The sequence below is a fragment of the Gobius niger genome (genome assembly GCF_951799975.1).
Source record: "Gobius niger genome assembly, chromosome: 3".
In the NCBI taxonomy this organism is placed as follows: Eukaryota; Metazoa; Chordata; class Actinopteri; order Gobiiformes; family Gobiidae; genus Gobius; species Gobius niger.
The window spans coordinates 24,025,739-24,043,104 of NC_136854.1; the positions used below are offsets into that span (position 1 = coordinate 24,025,739).

At 39.2% G+C, this 17,366-nt stretch overlaps 3 protein-coding genes across 4 annotated transcripts; 2 read left to right on the plus strand and 1 right to left on the minus strand.

Annotated features, from left to right (window-relative positions):
• Nucleotides 1-3: 3 nt before the first annotated feature.
• tefm (transcription elongation factor, mitochondrial) lies at nt 4-1,887 on the minus strand. The gene is made up of 5 exons (XM_079553164.1): nt 1,748-1,887; nt 1,049-1,521; nt 822-971; nt 576-754; nt 4-501 (listed from the first exon to the last, which is right to left on the minus strand). Exons 1-5 carry the CDS (start codon nt 1,791-1,793, stop codon nt 237-239), a joined length of 1,113 nt encoding a protein of 370 aa, XP_079409290.1. The 5' UTR covers nt 1,794-1,887; the 3' UTR covers nt 4-236.
• A 559-nt stretch (nt 1,888-2,446) lies between these two features.
• Nucleotides 2,447-5,197, plus strand: LOC306961193 (arf-GAP with dual PH domain-containing protein 2-like). The gene is made up of 11 exons (XM_079553826.1): nt 2,447-2,699; nt 2,890-3,020; nt 3,284-3,375; nt 3,531-3,619; nt 3,685-3,797; nt 3,866-4,012; nt 4,092-4,175; nt 4,259-4,321; nt 4,392-4,469; nt 4,543-4,771; nt 4,837-5,197. Exons 1-11 carry the CDS (start codon nt 2,612-2,614, stop codon nt 4,863-4,865), a joined length of 1,143 nt encoding a protein of 380 aa, XP_079409952.1. The 5' UTR covers nt 2,447-2,611; the 3' UTR covers nt 4,866-5,197.
• Nucleotides 5,198-5,972: 775 nt separating this feature from the next.
• Nucleotides 5,973-15,502, plus strand: rhot1b (ras homolog family member T1). Of its 2 annotated transcripts, XM_079554331.1 has the most exons (20): nt 5,975-6,318; nt 6,526-6,584; nt 6,727-6,808; nt 6,905-6,948; nt 7,036-7,089; nt 7,167-7,219; nt 7,327-7,435; nt 8,215-8,316; nt 8,401-8,499; nt 8,797-8,905; nt 8,975-9,095; nt 9,164-9,248; nt 9,511-9,656; nt 11,568-11,668; nt 12,227-12,357; nt 12,603-12,686; nt 12,872-12,994; nt 13,065-13,267; nt 14,229-14,351; nt 14,662-15,500. In XM_079554331.1, the coding sequence occupies exons 1-20, from the start codon at nt 6,282-6,284 to the stop codon at nt 14,774-14,776; spliced, it is 1,980 nt and encodes a 659-aa protein (XP_079410457.1). In that variant the 5' UTR covers nt 5,975-6,281; the 3' UTR covers nt 14,777-15,500. The 2 variants fall into 2 exon arrangements, with proteins under 2 accessions (XP_079410458.1, XP_079410457.1); XM_079554332.1 differs by lacking the exon at nt 14,229-14,351 and having other exon boundaries at nt 5,973-6,318; nt 14,662-15,502.
• The last annotated feature ends 1,864 nt before the right edge of the window (nt 15,503-17,366 follow it).

The following is a 17,366-nucleotide window of genomic DNA, read 5'->3' on the forward strand; positions in this document are numbered from 1 at the left end:
TTATTTAGAAGTGTAACAGAATAAAATGTGTACATTTTTATTTCTTCTAACACAATGTATAATTTATTAAACTCAACCCTGAATCTTTGATGTGACCAAGCACCAGTTTGGCTAAAAAGTTTAAATGCAGTATGAAAATGTGCGGCAGCAAAAATGTATAATTAGTGTAATCCCACTTAGTTAAAGGCTTAGACTTTTCTTTCGTGTGATGTTGTATCCTAACAACATGGGAACAATTATCCAGAGGATTCACTAAGCAGCTCGTAAAATGCCACTGCTTGAAGCAGCGCGTCACACAGTTCCTCCCCTCCGCGTCGGCTGCCCATCTGAAACGAATTTCTGTGCTTGACCAAGAGCTCAGAAGGGAAGTTTAGTCTTGGCAGCTTTTGAGTCACAGATTCGGTCATCAGCTGTCTCACAGTCTGTGCCCCACTCGTCCGGGATTCACCCACCATGAGGCCAAAGTGACGTCCCACAGCCGTACGCATCATGTTCAGAACTCTACAAGAGAAGAAGGCAGCACTTTAGTCAGATGTTAGAAACACAGATGAGTGAAAGAAAATAATAGTAGTTACTTCGGAGGAACGTTTGGCTCAGGTTGTGGGATTCTTGGCTCCAGTGTAGCAAAAAGCATGGCCTCCACTGTCCTCATGTGTGCCATTATTGGGAACAGAGCAGTATTCTGAATTGAGATGGAAGATTTCTCAATGATGTAAAAGTCAGCTTCTGGAAGATGCTCCACAACAGCAGAAACCTACCAAAAATATTCATCAAATTCACATTCAAGACAACGGGCTACCAGATTGTGTATAAATGCGTACATCAGTTAGATAAGAAGAAGCCATGTATGCTCCCTTCAGAAAATTGGGACATTCCATCTGCTGCCAATCCAAGACTGTCATCCCACGATCAACATGAGCCCAGGCAATTTTGTTTGTCCCACATACAAGGGACACTATGGAACTGGCCTCCTAAAAATGAGAGTCAGCAGCTTTAGCGAAACATACATGCAGTAGTTGAGTGCTATATAATTAAAGTTAAGCATTACCTCCAGCCAGGACCTTTCGACTTCAGGTCTGATAAACTTGGCCAGTTGAATCTTAACTTTCTTCTCCCTTTTGACAGGGTTAAGAATCGAGTTGAACACAACGACGGCACTTTTGTGTTTGAGAAGTGGTACATTCACCACGCTTTCCAGAGTCCTAAATGGTCCATTTTTAGTCCTGTGCTCTACGATGTTGAGGGACTTGCGGCCGCGGAGTAGCTTGACAGTGGCCAGCTCTGGCAGAGAGGCATTGTTGAGAAGCTTCAGAATGACTTCTCTTTGCTCGGGTGAATAGCAGGCGTCCAGGGGTTTGCCGTCGTTGTCTTTACAAGGAACAGATCCGACAATCGAGGCGTTCAGCGTCTCAAAGCCGGCCACGGGAACACGGCTCCTCCAGCAGCATGTGCACTGCAGATAACGAAGCTCCAATTCAGGGAGACAGCAGTGCGGGGGGCGACGGAATAAGCCGGGTTGCACTGTCAGGATCAAAAATGGAAACAAATGTCAAACATATATTTTACATTTGCTTTCAAAACATTCAAGCTTAACATGATTGTTTTGTGATCATGTCAAGCTTTCCCATTCTCACGTAAATACATACATGGGCTACACGCGCTACTAGCCAAGCCGGTTACTGACAGCTTTCGAATTAGCCCTGTCACAAAAACTAATGCATTACTAAACAGATATAGGATGTAATACCTCTTTGGGCTGCAGATGTCAGAAACTGTCTGGCGACCCACATCATCAATTATAAAATTAACAAAATAGGTTGTAACATGTTGAAGGAACTGTTGTGGTGTAGGTCGAGCTCACTGTGGTTGTTGTCCTGCACATATTTGGTTCCGGTGAAAACAATGTCTCTACAGTTAGTTCCGGGGGTGGGTTGAATTCAATGAAGGATTTGTTTTCCTTCTCTCTCTCTCATCAATAATAGAGTAAAACATTTAAAAAAAAACTGTAAAAAGTAACATAAGTACAATACTAATCATAAACACAGAGTTATATTACATTTACATAATCAACCCAATTTTGTTGTACAATTGTACTTATATTGTTGCAATCATGTCAATATGATGTAATAATCTAGCATATGTCCTTATGGAAAGATAATATTATGTAAAATTTAGCATAATTGTATCATTTGTGTTTGCATAGTGTACTACAAACATGCAGTTTAAAACTAAAAGATGAAGTTTTTTAAATATGAATTGTGTTAATAATAATACAACATGTGAACACAAAAAATGCAACATATATTTATTATTTAACTGTAAATAAGAACTAAAATGATTATAAAACTGTTATTGCCCATCACAAAAGCAGTGCATAGAGGTGGCAGACAAGCTGTTCTCCAGATAAGAGGGTGACGCTGTTTCACTTCCTTTCTGTTATTTCTAGACCTCTGCATTTGTGTGCTGAACAATAAACTTCATGATGCTACGCTGGTAGGAGGAAATGCTGTTTTTCCCAGTTACACTGCAGTATAGCGGTGTAGTGTTGCAGGTGGGGCCAGAATGGAGTTTGAACCTAGTAGCTCTTTAGTTTGAGCTTTATTTTTGACTCATGGCAAGTGTGGAGAGAAATAACAAAATCCTCCTTGAATTGATGCAACTGCCTGGAAATAACTCCTGTGCTGATTGTGGATTTCCAGGTGAGTACCGACTATAGCTACCATTTGTATTTTATTTTTGTTTTATACAGTTCTTTCTTTATTTCCCTGTTGGCTTTGAGGAAGTTCAGCCACTGTGTTTTGACCAGTTCCCTTTAAAACTGTTATGCAAAGGTTGAAAGTAACAGTGAGAACAAACAGTTTACCTATATTCAATGTTTTAATTTCGCAGACCCTGACTGGGCATCTTGCACTTTGGGTATATTTGTGTGTCTCAACTGCTCAGGGCTGCACCGTAACATACCCTCTGTGAGCAGAGTCAAATCAGTGCGGCTGGATTTCTGGGATGACACACTTATTGAGGTATTTGAGCAATATGAATATGAATGGAAGGCACTGTGTATTTAGTATGGGCTGCCAATAATTGACTTTATTATATGGTGCAAAGTGACTGCAGAATTAAGTAGATGTAACCTAACCTTGAGATTACAAAGTTTTGTTTACATTACTTTACAGTGTTTGTACAAAGATGCAATTTATAATGATGTTACCAATAGTCATCATGTGAACTAAACTAAACAGTTGGAAATCTCTGTTTTTGTTGTTGTTGTTGTTATTGTTTGCAGTTTATGAAGAAAAGGGGGAATTTGACTGTTAAAGGCTTTTATGAAAAATGCGTCCCCTCTTTCTTTTACCGACCACAACAGAAAGACTGTGTGTGAGTATAAGTTATACCTAATCATCAGGAGTGAAATGAACATTGAAATCTTGCCTGTAATACAAAAAGAGGAACAGTGAAAGAAAGGTGGAGTTTTGCTTGTTGATGCAGAGTCAGAGTTACCGTCTGTCTGTACAAATGTTATGTGTTGTCAGCATGCTTAAGGACCAGTGGATACAGGCAAAATATGACAGGAAAGAGTTTACGGGTGAAAACATTGACTTTCAGCAGGCGTATTGTTTAGGTGAGTATTTTACAGAAATCCAAGAGCATATGTAAGATTAACTAATACTTTTAAATTCCATTTAGATCCATTCGAGATTGTGCTATGGAAAAAGGGCAAAAAGAACAAGCAGTTCCTAAAGAGGAACTTTCTTCTGTCCCAGAAAGACTTCACCCTCCGATATTTTATAAAAGAGGATGTGAGTTGTTGTTTTTTAGAAAGTTGCCCTATTTTCATGTTTTTCTCATGATTTGTTTTGTTATCTAGTGTAAAGTTCCCAAAAACATCATCAGTATGAAAAACCTAAATGCCGTTTTTCAACCAGAGAAGATAGGACACACTCATGGACTACAGATTTCATTTCTTCATGACAAGCGAACCAGAAATCTCTTTGTTTACCATGAAAATGCACAGGTTATTTGACTAATTTACTCATAAAATTGACATGTTGGATGTGTGTATACTCAATCAACAATATTTATTGTTTTTGCAGCTAATTGTTTCTTTTTTTAATGCCATTCGAAAAACTCGCTTGGCATATCTCCAGAGGAGGAATCCCACTCTTCCAGTCGATGATGTAAGCATTATTAACCATAAATCTACTTAATCTGTGTAAAAACACTTCTTTTGTAAAAAATACTTTGGTTTTCTGTTTAACAGTTGATACCCCAACTCACACGGCCCTGTGTAATGGAAGGATACATGGAGAAAACCGGACCAACGGTTTGTCAAAGACAAATAGTAAATGGTCAAATACTGTAAATATATAATTCTGCTCTAAACTGTTTTGCAGCAACGGGAACCATTTAAGAGGAGGTGGTTCACATTGTGCGTGATAAATAGAAAGCTTTTATATTTTAAAACGCCTTTAGTAAGTGTTATACACAATGAAGTATCATACTGTTTTGTCACATAATGGTAAAGACTTGTATTTGTCTTCACAGGATGCTTTGGAGCTGGGCGCTGTCTTCATTGGTACAGAGAGCCACAGTTACTCTGTGTCTGAGTTCAGTGGGCGTAGCTCGAGGGTGGGCCGCTGGCACTGTGGCATCAGTCTGCAGACGCCCGAGCGACAGTTTGTCTTCATGTGTGAGCAGGAGCATGACCAGCGTGACTGGCTCAACGCCTTCAGAGAAGTTATTTCACTACCCATGACCGCTGAGGACTACGCAAGTAAGAAATGCTGTATTTTTTCAACGACCATCTGACATTTATTTATTTTATTTTTTTTCATTTAGATGAAGCTGATCTGAAAAGAGCGAAATGAACACTTACTTTATTAAATGGACAGTGTGCTTTGAGCACTGTATGCGTATAACAAGTAAAAGGATCGACCCCGATCGATCGAAGAACAAGTCAATACTGCTAGCCTAGGCCAAGGATTCCCTAAGTGGGGGCTGGGACCCCCGGGGGCCACAGGACAGGTGGTGGGGGTCGCGAGATTATTTAAAAACAAATGTTTTAAAATATTAATGACATGGAATTTGATGTATTGTTGATTGACTGTATATCTTAGTTAGATTAAGCTTAGTATCAAAATATAGTATTCAAACAAATAAGCCAGATGTCTTTCTTTTTTTGCACCTGAAATTATTATAAAAGCTGGGCAGGTTCTGTGTCCCAGAGATGAACGTGCTGTGATCTAAAATGTGAATATCAACCCAAGAACAAATGCAAGTTTAGATCTGGTGTAGTTCTGGTTTAGTCCCAGACTTTCTTTGTTTAATCAAGGTTTTGTATTGTTAGCGTGTGTTACATTTCCCCCTAAATATTAGGCCTAATTCAATTGTTCAATTTTAACATTTTGATTTTAACAATGAGGCGAAATTCAAAATAAATATTGTATACACAAAAGGCTGTGTGTAGAAATCCAGAGTACAATGTTGGTGCAGGTTTTTGCAGGTCGATGATAAAGAATAGAAAATATCAAGAGCTTTGGTTTGAAAGAACACCAGCCTCCACAATAGTCTGAGGCCGGAATATACCCCGCTAACAAAGGAGTCAGTCGGTTTTAAAGACACACTGCAGAACACCAGAACAGGTTTAAAGCAACCACTGCGTGGCTTTAATCCTGTTCTAAAGTTCCACAATGTGGCTTTAATCCCGTTCTGATGTTCCACAGTGTGGCTTTAATTCTGTTCACGGGCATCATCCGTGCCGTTTTGCTTTTAACCTATTTGTGTTCCATATTTGCTGTGCATTTGCGAAAATAACCATGTGAGGAGGTATATATGGAGTCCATTCTGAAGTAAAGTAAGTAGATCAAATCCAAATGGCGAGCTCATCATCCGTGTGTGAATCATTTGAATCGGAATGTATCTCGTGGCAATACACGATCTGTGTTCTCTGTGCGCTGACGGAAGAGGCGTGAGCAGAAGTGCCGCTGCTGCTGCTGTGGTGAAGAAGAGTCAAGTTCGCCTGTAGGTTAGAGGCAGGACGAGCCGACCACAGCAGCGTTGGCGTTCATTGAGTATTTTTACCGACATTCTTAATTGTGTGTGTTCTCGCTTGCCCACTGCGTCTGTACTACGTCTGTAGAAACAGGCGCTGACATGCATACGTAGCTCGCATCTCGCTCAGCCAGGCCGTAGTGAGCGCTGGCTGGCGCTGCCCGTCATGCAGAGAGACGCATAGATGTTGCATTTACACCGGGATACCTGGCAGCTTGTCATCACTGGAGAAGATGCGCAAGGACGTGAGGATATTATTGGTGGGAGAGTGTAAGTAAATAAACTATATTTCGTTTTGAGCTGCTATCCTGTGTTTATGGGAGTCTCTCTGACCACAATGCATTGCATAACGTGTGAGATATAGTGGCTGTTTGAATATATTAGGTATAACACTTTAGCTGCTCGCAGTCACTGGTTATTTAAATCCAATGTCTTTCCCCCCCTTTTCACTGCATTCATTGTTATATCTCTCCACAGCCAAAGTGGGGAAGACTTCTCTTATCATGTCTCTTGTCAGTGAAGAATTCCCAGAGGTGGTAAGGATTAATCACACTCCCGAGTTTACATCTCATGGTTCTGCTTTAAGATACAGAAGGATTTTACTTCTTATGCTGACAATATTTTACGTCTATCTCAGTTTAAAATGCAAACTTTTTAAATTTGAGTCCTGTATTTTAGGTTCCTTATCGAGCAGAGGAGATCACTATTCCTGCGGATGTAACGCCAGAACGTGTCCCCACCCACATTGTGGACTACTCAGGTGCTTTATTATGCATACTTACTTTTTTATTTGTGAATTGCAAAGAGAAGGTGTCTTCCTTGCCATTTCTTAATATGTAATGCTCTATTCTTACAGAGGCAGAGCAGACGGATGAGCAGTTGTTTCAGGAGATCTCTAAGGTCAGTCTCTTAGTTTTAGTGTGAGGCAGAACGTGCTGAATTCAGTGTCAAAACTATTGCAGGCTATATGGGCTCTCTCTTCCACAGGCAAATGTGATTTGCATTGTTTACTCTGTCAACAACCAGAAGTCCATAGAAAAGGTCAGTTGCAGTTGGCAGTAAGATGCATAAACATTCACACATTGAACAGACATGGTTAATAATAGATTTCAATGTAGGTGACAAGCCACTGGATTCCCCTGATCACAGAGAACACTGACAAGGACAGCAGGTGGGTTCCCCTTCTGCACTCTGGATTTATATTTATCAGTTTTTTTTTCACTGATGTTTGATGATGCGATTTAGTTTGAGATGACCAGAGACATTTTCTGTGTCTAGGGTTCCCTTGATTTTAGTGGGGAACAAGTCGGACCTGGTGGAGCACAGCAGTATGGAGACTATACTACCCATCATGAACCAGTACAGTGAAATAGAGACTTGTGTCGAGGTAACATTTTAGTTTATAATTATGCTGTAGTTAACCTCTTAACCCCCGTTTTAAGCACATGCATTTTTTCCAGTTCAGCTTTATCCAAAACCATAAGGTCACAGCCTAATGGCCAGTGTAATGCCTCATTTGAAAGTTAAGACCAACAAAACTCATCTAAATTGAGCTTTTTCCTCCCGTAGTTGCAGCGTTGTCGTCATTTTTTTGACATATTTTTTCCATCACTTTTTTGGTGGGTTTTCGTCACATTTTTGCATTTTTTGCACTTTTTTGTTGCTCTTTATCTTGGCTGTTTTTTTTGCGTTTTTGTCACACATTTTTGTCACTTTTCATCATATTTTCATCCTCGTTTTTGTGTAATTTTCATTGCTTTTCTTTATTTTATCTTTAATGTGAGGTCACGGCCTGCTGATTTGATCCTAGGTGACTGTTCTCCTCACGTCACAAACCGCTCCTGTGTTTTTTCAGACTTGTTAATTGGCACAGGCGTCTCTCTCAGACAGATCAGAGAGTTAATACCTTGTCTGGCTTGGACTTAAATCCCACTCACTTACACATGTACAGTTGCTGCTGCTGATAAATAGTTTTATGTTAAACAGGTCAATACAACAAGCTTCTATACTTAAGATTTAATATTTAAGACATTATGGTTCAGAAATGTTTACAATAATCAACAATAAATTTGGGTGACAAACATGTATTTACGGTACACTGTATTTAATTTGTATGAAACACACTGTCAATTGATACCTTGTATGTTAATCTCCCTTTTATTGAAGTGTTCTGCCAAAAACCTTAAGAACATCTCAGAGTTGTTCTATTACGCTCAGAAAGCTGTGCTGCATCCCACTGGTCCACTCTACTGTCCTGAGAAGAAAAGTGTAAGACATTAGCACTCGACACATAATCAACTGTTAATGCTAATGCTAATATCTAGCTTTGTGACCTGTTTATGTTCTTCGCAGATGAGAACCCTTTGTGTAAAAGCTCTGGCTCGTATCTTCAAAGTGTCTGACTTGGATAATGACGGGATACTCAATGATAATGAGCTCAACTTTTTTCAGGTAAATTTGTCACATCTATGGTCTATAGAGCGAGATTGTGTTTCAGAACCGCTATCATTTAGTTACTAAGGGTAACATTGGACACTACACACAAGTTTTAAGTACTTTTATGTGACACCAGGACGAAAAGAGACGTAGTATCAGTTCTTCCATGGTTCTTCTGTTTACTTTTTTATGATGTTTTGGCTAATCATGTAGATATATGCATGTAGACTTACAAGGATCGTGGTGGGTTTTGCTTATAATGGTCAATTTATAACCTCAAATCTAAACACTTTGTTTTCCTTTTTTGCATAGCGGACGTGCTTTAACACTCCACTGGAACCTCAGGCATTGGATGATGTCAAAAATGTTGTGAAAAAGAATTTAAGTGACGGCGTGAGGGACAATGGACTCACTCTGAAAGGTACATAAGAAAACATGAATATTTTTTGACAATCTTTTACTACATTCCCCCTTTTTCTTTTCCCGGTAGGCTTTTTATTCCTTCACACGTTATTCATTCAGAGAGGCCGCCATGAAACCACATGGACAGTCCTGCGGAGGTTTGGTTACGATGATGACCTTGAGCTCAACCAGGACTACCTCTTCCCTCTGTCAGTCTCCTGAAAAGCAGAATTATCCATTGTTTTTTATTTAACTTTACTAGACATTGTCTTCGTAGGTTGAAAATCCCTCCCGACTGTAGCACCGAGCTCAATCATAACGCCTACCTCTTCCTCCAGAGTGTCTTTGACAAACACGACAAGGTGCGGTCCTGAATGTCGGGTTTAGTGTTTGCTCTATCTTTTATTTTGCACGTCTCATACAAATACTCACCGCTTAGTGTGACTCTAAAATACTCTCTGCTGCTAACCACCTGCTGGGTAATGAGTTGACTCCTGACCTTTGAGAATTAAGTCCAGGGTTAGAAAGTCAAGTTGAGAATAGTGCCAAATGCCCCGTGTGCACTTGTGCGGTGTTTGTTTACTTGCGCTGACTGTGTTCTCTGTGCTTATGCTGCCACTGTAGGACCGCGACTGTGCCTTGTCCCCAGATGAGCTGAGTGATGTGTTCGATGTGTTCCCGTACATGCCCTGGGGCCAAGATGTGAACAACACAGTCTGCACTAATGACCAGGGCTGGATCACCTATCAGGGATTCCTCTCACAATGGACGTAAGTGAGCAATAACAGAGATTTACCGTAGGTCATGGGCAAGGCAAATTACTTTTTATTTTGATTTGATCATTGATCATCAGTTTATGCCTGTCTAACATCTTCAGGAAGACTGTTGCAGATTTGAGCTAAATAAAACTGAAAAGCAGCCTTAGTCCTGACTTTGGGCATCAGCAGGAGAATCTGAGGGTCACTTAGTAGTCCATGGAGAGACTAGTGTATTCCCTAAGCGAGAAGAAGCCAGCAGAGAGACCTAAGCACTGGACTAATGCTGTTGTAATTCTGTGTTCTCGTCAGGACTCGTGAAAGAGATGTTTGAGCATAGATTTAAATTAGCTAAAACAATATTTAAAAACTAAAGAAAAAACTGTTGACCAGCTGCATCCCACTGTTTCTACATCCCAACTTCATACAGTGTCAGAATACCTTTGTGAGAGCGCTCACTGGAGCAGTTTGCATCTTAAAGGCGCATTGTGGAACTTTACATGTGAAAGAAAAAACGATATTGGTCCATATTTGACCTTTTAGTGACACAGCGGCTGTATGAGTAGTAGCACGGCGCATTTACTTTCCATCACAGCAGCCTTGATAATGCTCCAGGACCAATTGTTTTTTAGAGTTACCGTAATTGTAAGTTCCAACCATTTGCACTGAGCATACCTGCTGCTAACACTTAATGCATCTGTACATCTGTAAATCCATTCACGCTGTTGTTCTGTGTCAAATATATATATTTTTAATCTATTTTATGCATGCCCTTATAGTTTTAAAATATGGTTTGTTATTTATCTCTACAAATTGTTTCGTTTGGACCTGTTCACTGACAATTTTCCTTGCCAGCAAGCTGAATTCCCGTGGTATTTGTGAGCTTAGAAACACACAAGAATCCATCTTAAACCGCTCTAGCCTTCAAGCAAAATTGGTTCTGGCAAAAAAGACACTTTTTAATAACACTGAGATCACAAAAAACACGAGGTAAGCTGCAACACATAACGCAAACACGCATAACTTTTTTGAAAACGAAGCATTGGATGGATTTTCTGTGATTTTGATCCAATTTTTAGCAGCAAATTAGCAGTAAATGCTGCTCCAAACATGCGACTTCTACCCGAACGATTCAAGCCAGAGCGGTCCCAGATTGATATCAGTGCAAATGTTTTTGGCACTGAAATATCTATCTGGCTCTTTCCAGGTTAGCTGACAATAACAGTAAAACCTATTCTGATTCTGAGGTTTTCTGAGATGGTTCCATCAGCAGAGATAGCAATGCGTTCCTGGCAATGTATGGTAAATTTCCAACCTCCAACTTGGAAAAATAACTTTGAACGCAGGAAGTGCTAATTATTAATTATTAACATGTGATCTCGGAGATTACTAGAGTGCTCCGAGTTCAAATACAAGATAGACAGCAACGGCGGCTTCCAGTGTAAAGTAAAGCCTTGCTAACCACACGTACTGCCGTTGGGTCACAAAAAACGCATCCATTGTTTTTTAAAGTGCTTAAAACGTTCCATAATGCACCTTTGAAATATTCATTCATATGATATCCTGTTGAAGTCTTAAAGAGATTCTATATTTTTTATCCTTACTAAATCAACACTCAAGCTTTCTGTACCATGGGCGCTGCTGAATGGAATTTACCACAGACTGAACTTTTATGAATGCTCAAAAACAGCATGAGCAATGAGTCTGCAGTTCTATTATTTATTTTATATATATTTATTCAAAAGTTTTATTATTAGGTATCAAATGTAGAATGCTTACTAATAGCAAATAAGTGTATGCTTTTAGTTTCTGACTGCTGCATTACAGTATAAAATATATTTAAAAAAGCATCTGAATCATCTCTGTATCAGCTTATTTTGAGATGTTTAATTTTTAACTCATTTTTTTTCTTATTATTGTCTTTAGGTTAACAACATACCTTGATGTACAACGATGCCTGGAATATCTAGGTTACCTCGGCTTCTCAATAATTGCCGAGCAAGAGTCCCAAGCGTCAGGAATAACTGGTAAAGACTGTAAATAACTGGACTTTCATGTTTGGAGGGATGTACATAGTGGTACTGCCTGTTAAAAATGAGCGAGTTTGATCTCTGAGGAAGATCACTAATAATTCTTTCTTTTTTTATGTGCACTCATTGTTTCCAAGGTGCACTCTGCCTTAGGCCATACAGTAGCTGCTGGGAAATTCCCAAATCACCCTCTGTGCAAATAAACTGCATGAATAAGTCTTTCATTATGTTAGTCACTGAATATTTTGGGGCGAAAAGAGTTTGAGATGGAATGTTATGAATTGCGCTTTACCTTAGAAATCCACAATTTTAGGGGGTATTTGCAAACATTTCCAATGACTAGCATTAAATTATATGAATTCTGTTACCCTCAAACCCTTGGTGCAAACAGTATATTTAACACATTTTAAAATGTAAAATCAAACATAATACACATAAGACCCAGAGCAACAGTCACAACATCTAACACACAGAAGTGTCCAAATGCTTTTATTTGTCAATAACTATCGGGATTTTAAGATTTAAACTTTTATAAAACATTGACTGTGTGTGCAGTGACCAGAGCTAAGAAGATTGACCTACAGAAGAAACAGACCCAGCGCAATGTTTTCCGCTGCAATGTGTTTGGAGACAACGGCAGCGGAAAGAGTGGCTTCTTACAAGCTTTTCTGGGCCGAAACCTTACGGTAAACATATTTATTCAGCTGCAATAAAATTCTGTGTTTTTTTTTTTTTTTACATGATGCATGTACATCTCCAAAACTGGGGAATAGATTCACTGTTTGTTTCTTCTCCCTGCATTTAAGTGCATTTTTGCAAAAATACTGTATGAATGTGGCTGAGGTTGAGGTTGAGGCTGACATTGGATTGTGTTGGGTTGAGTTCTGCCTCTGGTCTATAATAGACCTTTTTTTGTTTTTTTTCATTTCAGCGCCAAAAGACAATAAGTGAGGAACACAGATCTTACTATGCCATCAGCACAACCTATGTTTATGGACAGGAGAAATACCTTCTTGTGAGTATTAAAGGAGTATTATATAGAACTGCAGCCTCTGAGCTTCTTTTCTATCATTGCTAAAAAGGATTAACCACACATTAAGTAAAGGCCTCAAACTGTATTGTCCTGTATTGAACTGAACATTATGGATAAACTATTTTTCATGTTTAATAACAATAATTTTGGTCTGATTTTCTTTTTAGCTTCATGAAGTGTTTCCTGACTTCGACTACCTGACTGATGCCGATTTGGCCTGTGACATTGTCTGCTTGGTCTATGACATCAGTAACCCTTACTCCTTTGAATACTGTGCCAAAGTATTTAAGGTAAAATCTCACCTTTCTCACAGTGTGTTTGAAATCCTCAGTCCATTGATCAAGAGTTTGCTTCTTTTAGCAATACTTCATGGACAGTAAGATCCCCTGTATGATGATTGCTGCCAAGTCTGATCTTCCTGAGGTGAAGCAGATGTATGGATGCAGTCCTCTGGAGTTTTGTAGGAGACACAAGATGCCTCCGCCCCAGTCCTTCACCTGTAACACCTCAGTAGCACCGAGCAGGGACATCTACGCCAAACTGACCACTATGGCCATGTACCCGTATGTATGCAACCCCATACTGCATTGTAACATACAAGTCAACTTGTGTTCCTAATATTGACACTTTGTTTTTAATCTATAAATACTTGAATACTATCACTGCTACTCATCTTTGTTTGCACTACATTTAAGAAAAACTGGTAGAATGCCAAAATGAAATGGGAGAGAGACAAAACAAAGTTCAAGTAACAACAATTAAACTGAAATAGACTGTTTTGCAGCTGATCAAAAGTTTTAGACCACATGTCTGTGCAAAAATGTGGATTCAGTGTCATTTTCTGTCAGGTTTTCACACTGTCATGACGTCCTGATGACAAAGGCAAAAGAACATTCTTGTATTGAACCTGTTTGGGTTGTTGAGCTGCATAAGCAGAGCCTCTCGCCACGAGTCATCACTCTTTTGGACCCTCCTGTGTGTTCCTCTGATCTAAATTCAATTGAGAACTTTTGGAGATGGATGGCAAGTGAAGTTTGCAAAAATGGACAATAGTTCCAGACAGTAGATGCCCCTCGTAGGGTCGTCTTCACCACTTGGAGAAATGTTCCCTCTCACCTCCTGGACTCAAGCAAACCGCAACGCATTTCAATAATTTTTAGTCTCACTCAATTTTCTTCTTGTTGCATATTGAAGTTCTACTTGGAACCTTGTTAAGATATAACCATGCAAAATGTGAATATTTTGCCATCTTTCAACTGGTCTTAAACTTTTGATCAGGACTATTTGACTCTTTTTTTCCCACTGAAATTAAAATGTTCAAAATCTGCACTTTTTCCCCTCAAATGGCTTGTCATGTGATTGTGCTATTAATAGCCTAACAGTGAAAGGCTTGATCTGGTCTTGGTGCATTTGGGCTTTGAAATAATGAGGCACTGTTTGTACTCCTTACTTGGTGACGGTATCTTTCTCTGACCCTTTTCTCTCCCCTCTTGTGTGTTGGGGTTTGGGGATGTCTCTCTTCAGACACGCCCGGCTGCGCTGCATGTGCACTTGTAACCGCTGCACCTTCTGCTTGTGTCAAAACGTCCTCAACTCTGAGCTGCTGCAGACTGTCAGAGCCAAACTCTTCGCTGTCGTACTCAGAAGGTCCTCTTTCCCTTTTCTATAATGGAAATATATCACCAGTTTCATATTTTCCAGATATTTCATCAGTAGTTCCCAAAAAGCTAACAGTTTTCATTGAGCACTACAGATATTTTTAAACCTTAGTGCAATTAATGCGTAATTGTAAAGAACTATGTACTATGTTATGTGGTATCTGAGTTGAGAAATGTACAGATAATAAATGAACATAATGATCTTGTGAAAAAGTTTTATTGCCTTTTAATAGATTGTTGATTAAAGAAAGTTCGTTCTTGGTTATAAACAAGTGTCTTCATGCATTTCTTCTCCTCAGACATGTGAGCCAGGCTGACCTGAAGAGCTCCACCTTCTGGCTCAGAGCGAGCGTTGGGGCCACAGTGTTTGCGGTCCTGGGCTTCGCCATGTACAGAGTGCTCCTCAAACGGTGATCCTCTATACCTGTTCCTCTTGACACTCATTATACAACAACAGGCTTGTGATGTGTGCAGACTAAGTCTAAAATCTTTTTGTGACTCTAAAATGCAATTATTTTTTTAGTTGTACTTCTTCATTCCAGAATTTAATTTCTATATCGCGTAACATTTCCATCACTTCATTTCCTTCATTATGAATTAATTTGTTTCTCACATGGGAAATAATAGAGGATATTATTTAATTTGAAGTCCTCTGTCAGTCATTTATATTTGTCTGCAAGTATTTGTAAGTAAATGCATATAACTTTATATTTATAAAAGGGTGAACTGTTGCAGATGAGATGGTGTGTGACCCATAGTATTTTTGGAGTTGAATGATTAATAATCCTGTCCAATTTGTTATTGCTCTGAATACAGTACTCTCACATTACATCTTGGATCATGTACTGCCCTCAAAGGGCACAATCCTCCAAACTGTTAATGTATTGAAATTCTCATACAGTAAAGCTCTGACTCTTTTGCATCACAGCTTCGGGCTTTGGGGATCAAAGCACAGGCTCCCATTTTGTGCAAGACACTTTATAATGAATCAAAACTATGCCAATGCAAACATGTTAATGGTTTACAGCTGTTAAAGTAACATGCTTTATGTTGCAGTATTGCAAAAAAAATTATCCTAAATATGCTTTTTTTTTTCTTTTTGTCCAGATACAAAGCTGAATAAAATGTATTTCTGGTTGTAAACATCAGTGTTTTTCAACCTTTTTTGAGCCAAGGCACATTTTTTTCATTGAAAAAATCACGAGGCACACCACCAGCAGACAATATAAAAAAATGTAACCCTGTAGCCTATATTCAGTCGTTCACATCAAAGTGTCTTGAATAGGAACACTGTATAGTCTCACTAGCCACAGTACCACAGTCACCGCCACCTGCCGCATTCATGCATCACTAATTCTCTTGTTTCAAAGAAATTAGCAACCTAATATGGAGTATTTATTACATGGTTACTCTACTCTAGACAGAACAGACACTCGAAAACGTTACATTATTTGCGGAAAACAATGAATTTGTTTTCAAAAAACAACTAGGTGAAATTGGATAATTTTCCAAGGCACACCATACAATATCTCACGGCACACTAGTGTGCCACGGCACAGTGGTTGAAAAACACTGGTAAACATGGTATGGCTTTTTAATATTACTGATCTTTGCACCCATTCAACCTTAAATAGATACAAAGTATGTTTTTGCTGATCAGATGCTTACAATAAAGTTGTTTACTTTTACCTCATGCGTTTTAGTGACTATTTGTTGAGCAAGTCTACTTGCGGTTTGACCTCATGAGCCAACACAAGGGGGCAGCATTACACAAAAATCTCAGTTGACCGTCATCAAACAAGGTCCAAGACTAAATAATTGCTTCTAAATGTATGTGCCTGATTAAACAGTTGTTAGTGTCATTAGTCTGACAAGCTCAAAGAAAAGATGGAAAAACTCTCAGGGGCTTTACATATGTGTGTCTGTGTCTGTGCGTACCCTTGTGTCAGATTGATGGTTGCTCCGACGTGGAAGTAAGATCAACACCTGCTCTTTCCTATTCACAGCTATTAATTTACACCCTCTCTGCAGCAGATGTTTTCTCAGGTCTGTATTTTTATCATCGCACATGATTCTCTTCATAGCTGGCTTCTCAGTTACTGAAGGCGAACTGCTTTTCAAGTGATTGAAATTTACATAAGGTTTAGGTATACTTTTTAATGAATACATTGAATACATTGAAATATGCAAAACTTCTTAAATATACTTTACTCTGCCTAAGGCTATATCCTATGTGCATTAAGTAGGGTAGCTTCTTCTCATGTGGCTGCAACCCTGAATGAGACAGAGAGGCAAAGATTTCTCCCCACATGTTCAGGAAGCCCCAGCGACATGCAGAATCCACCAGAATTACTGACCATGCAAGTACTTTTCCTCTTTGTTCATTTGAATAACACACCTCCAACCTATTATTTTCTTTATTGATGTGTCAAATTGTAGTAGCGGGTTACTGCCATTGAAACTATCCTGTCATTTGTGGGACGGTTCTTCTCGTCCTGACTGGAAGGGACAATTATTTCCCCTAATCTAACCTGGAATTTACTGCAGAGGACACCGCCCAATCTACTGACCCTTTGGGGGAAGCAGCACCATACAATTTCACCAAAGTGCACTTAAAGAGTCCTTCCGATACTGTAAATGGCACTTTGTCTTGATGATAATAATTATAGACTTTGTAGCAGTGACGAAGGAAAATGTGATTCTATTAACCCAGAGAATTGCACAACATAGCACTGTTTTATATGTTAATTACTTTTGTAGCTGTATATTGATCAGTAATTTGTAAATACAGTGGAACAGGAGGAAAAATCATTGATTTGCTGCAGTTTAACCCATAAATTAGGCCCCACTTAAAGGAATAGTTCACCGTTTTTCCATACTGAGATATGTTCTTACCTGAGCTTAGACGAGTTGATGCGTACCTGTCTGGTCTTTGTGCGTGCCCAGGAGCGTGGTAGCTTCCAACTTCACCCCCGTTTGGAGCTACATTGGGAGAGGCCAAATG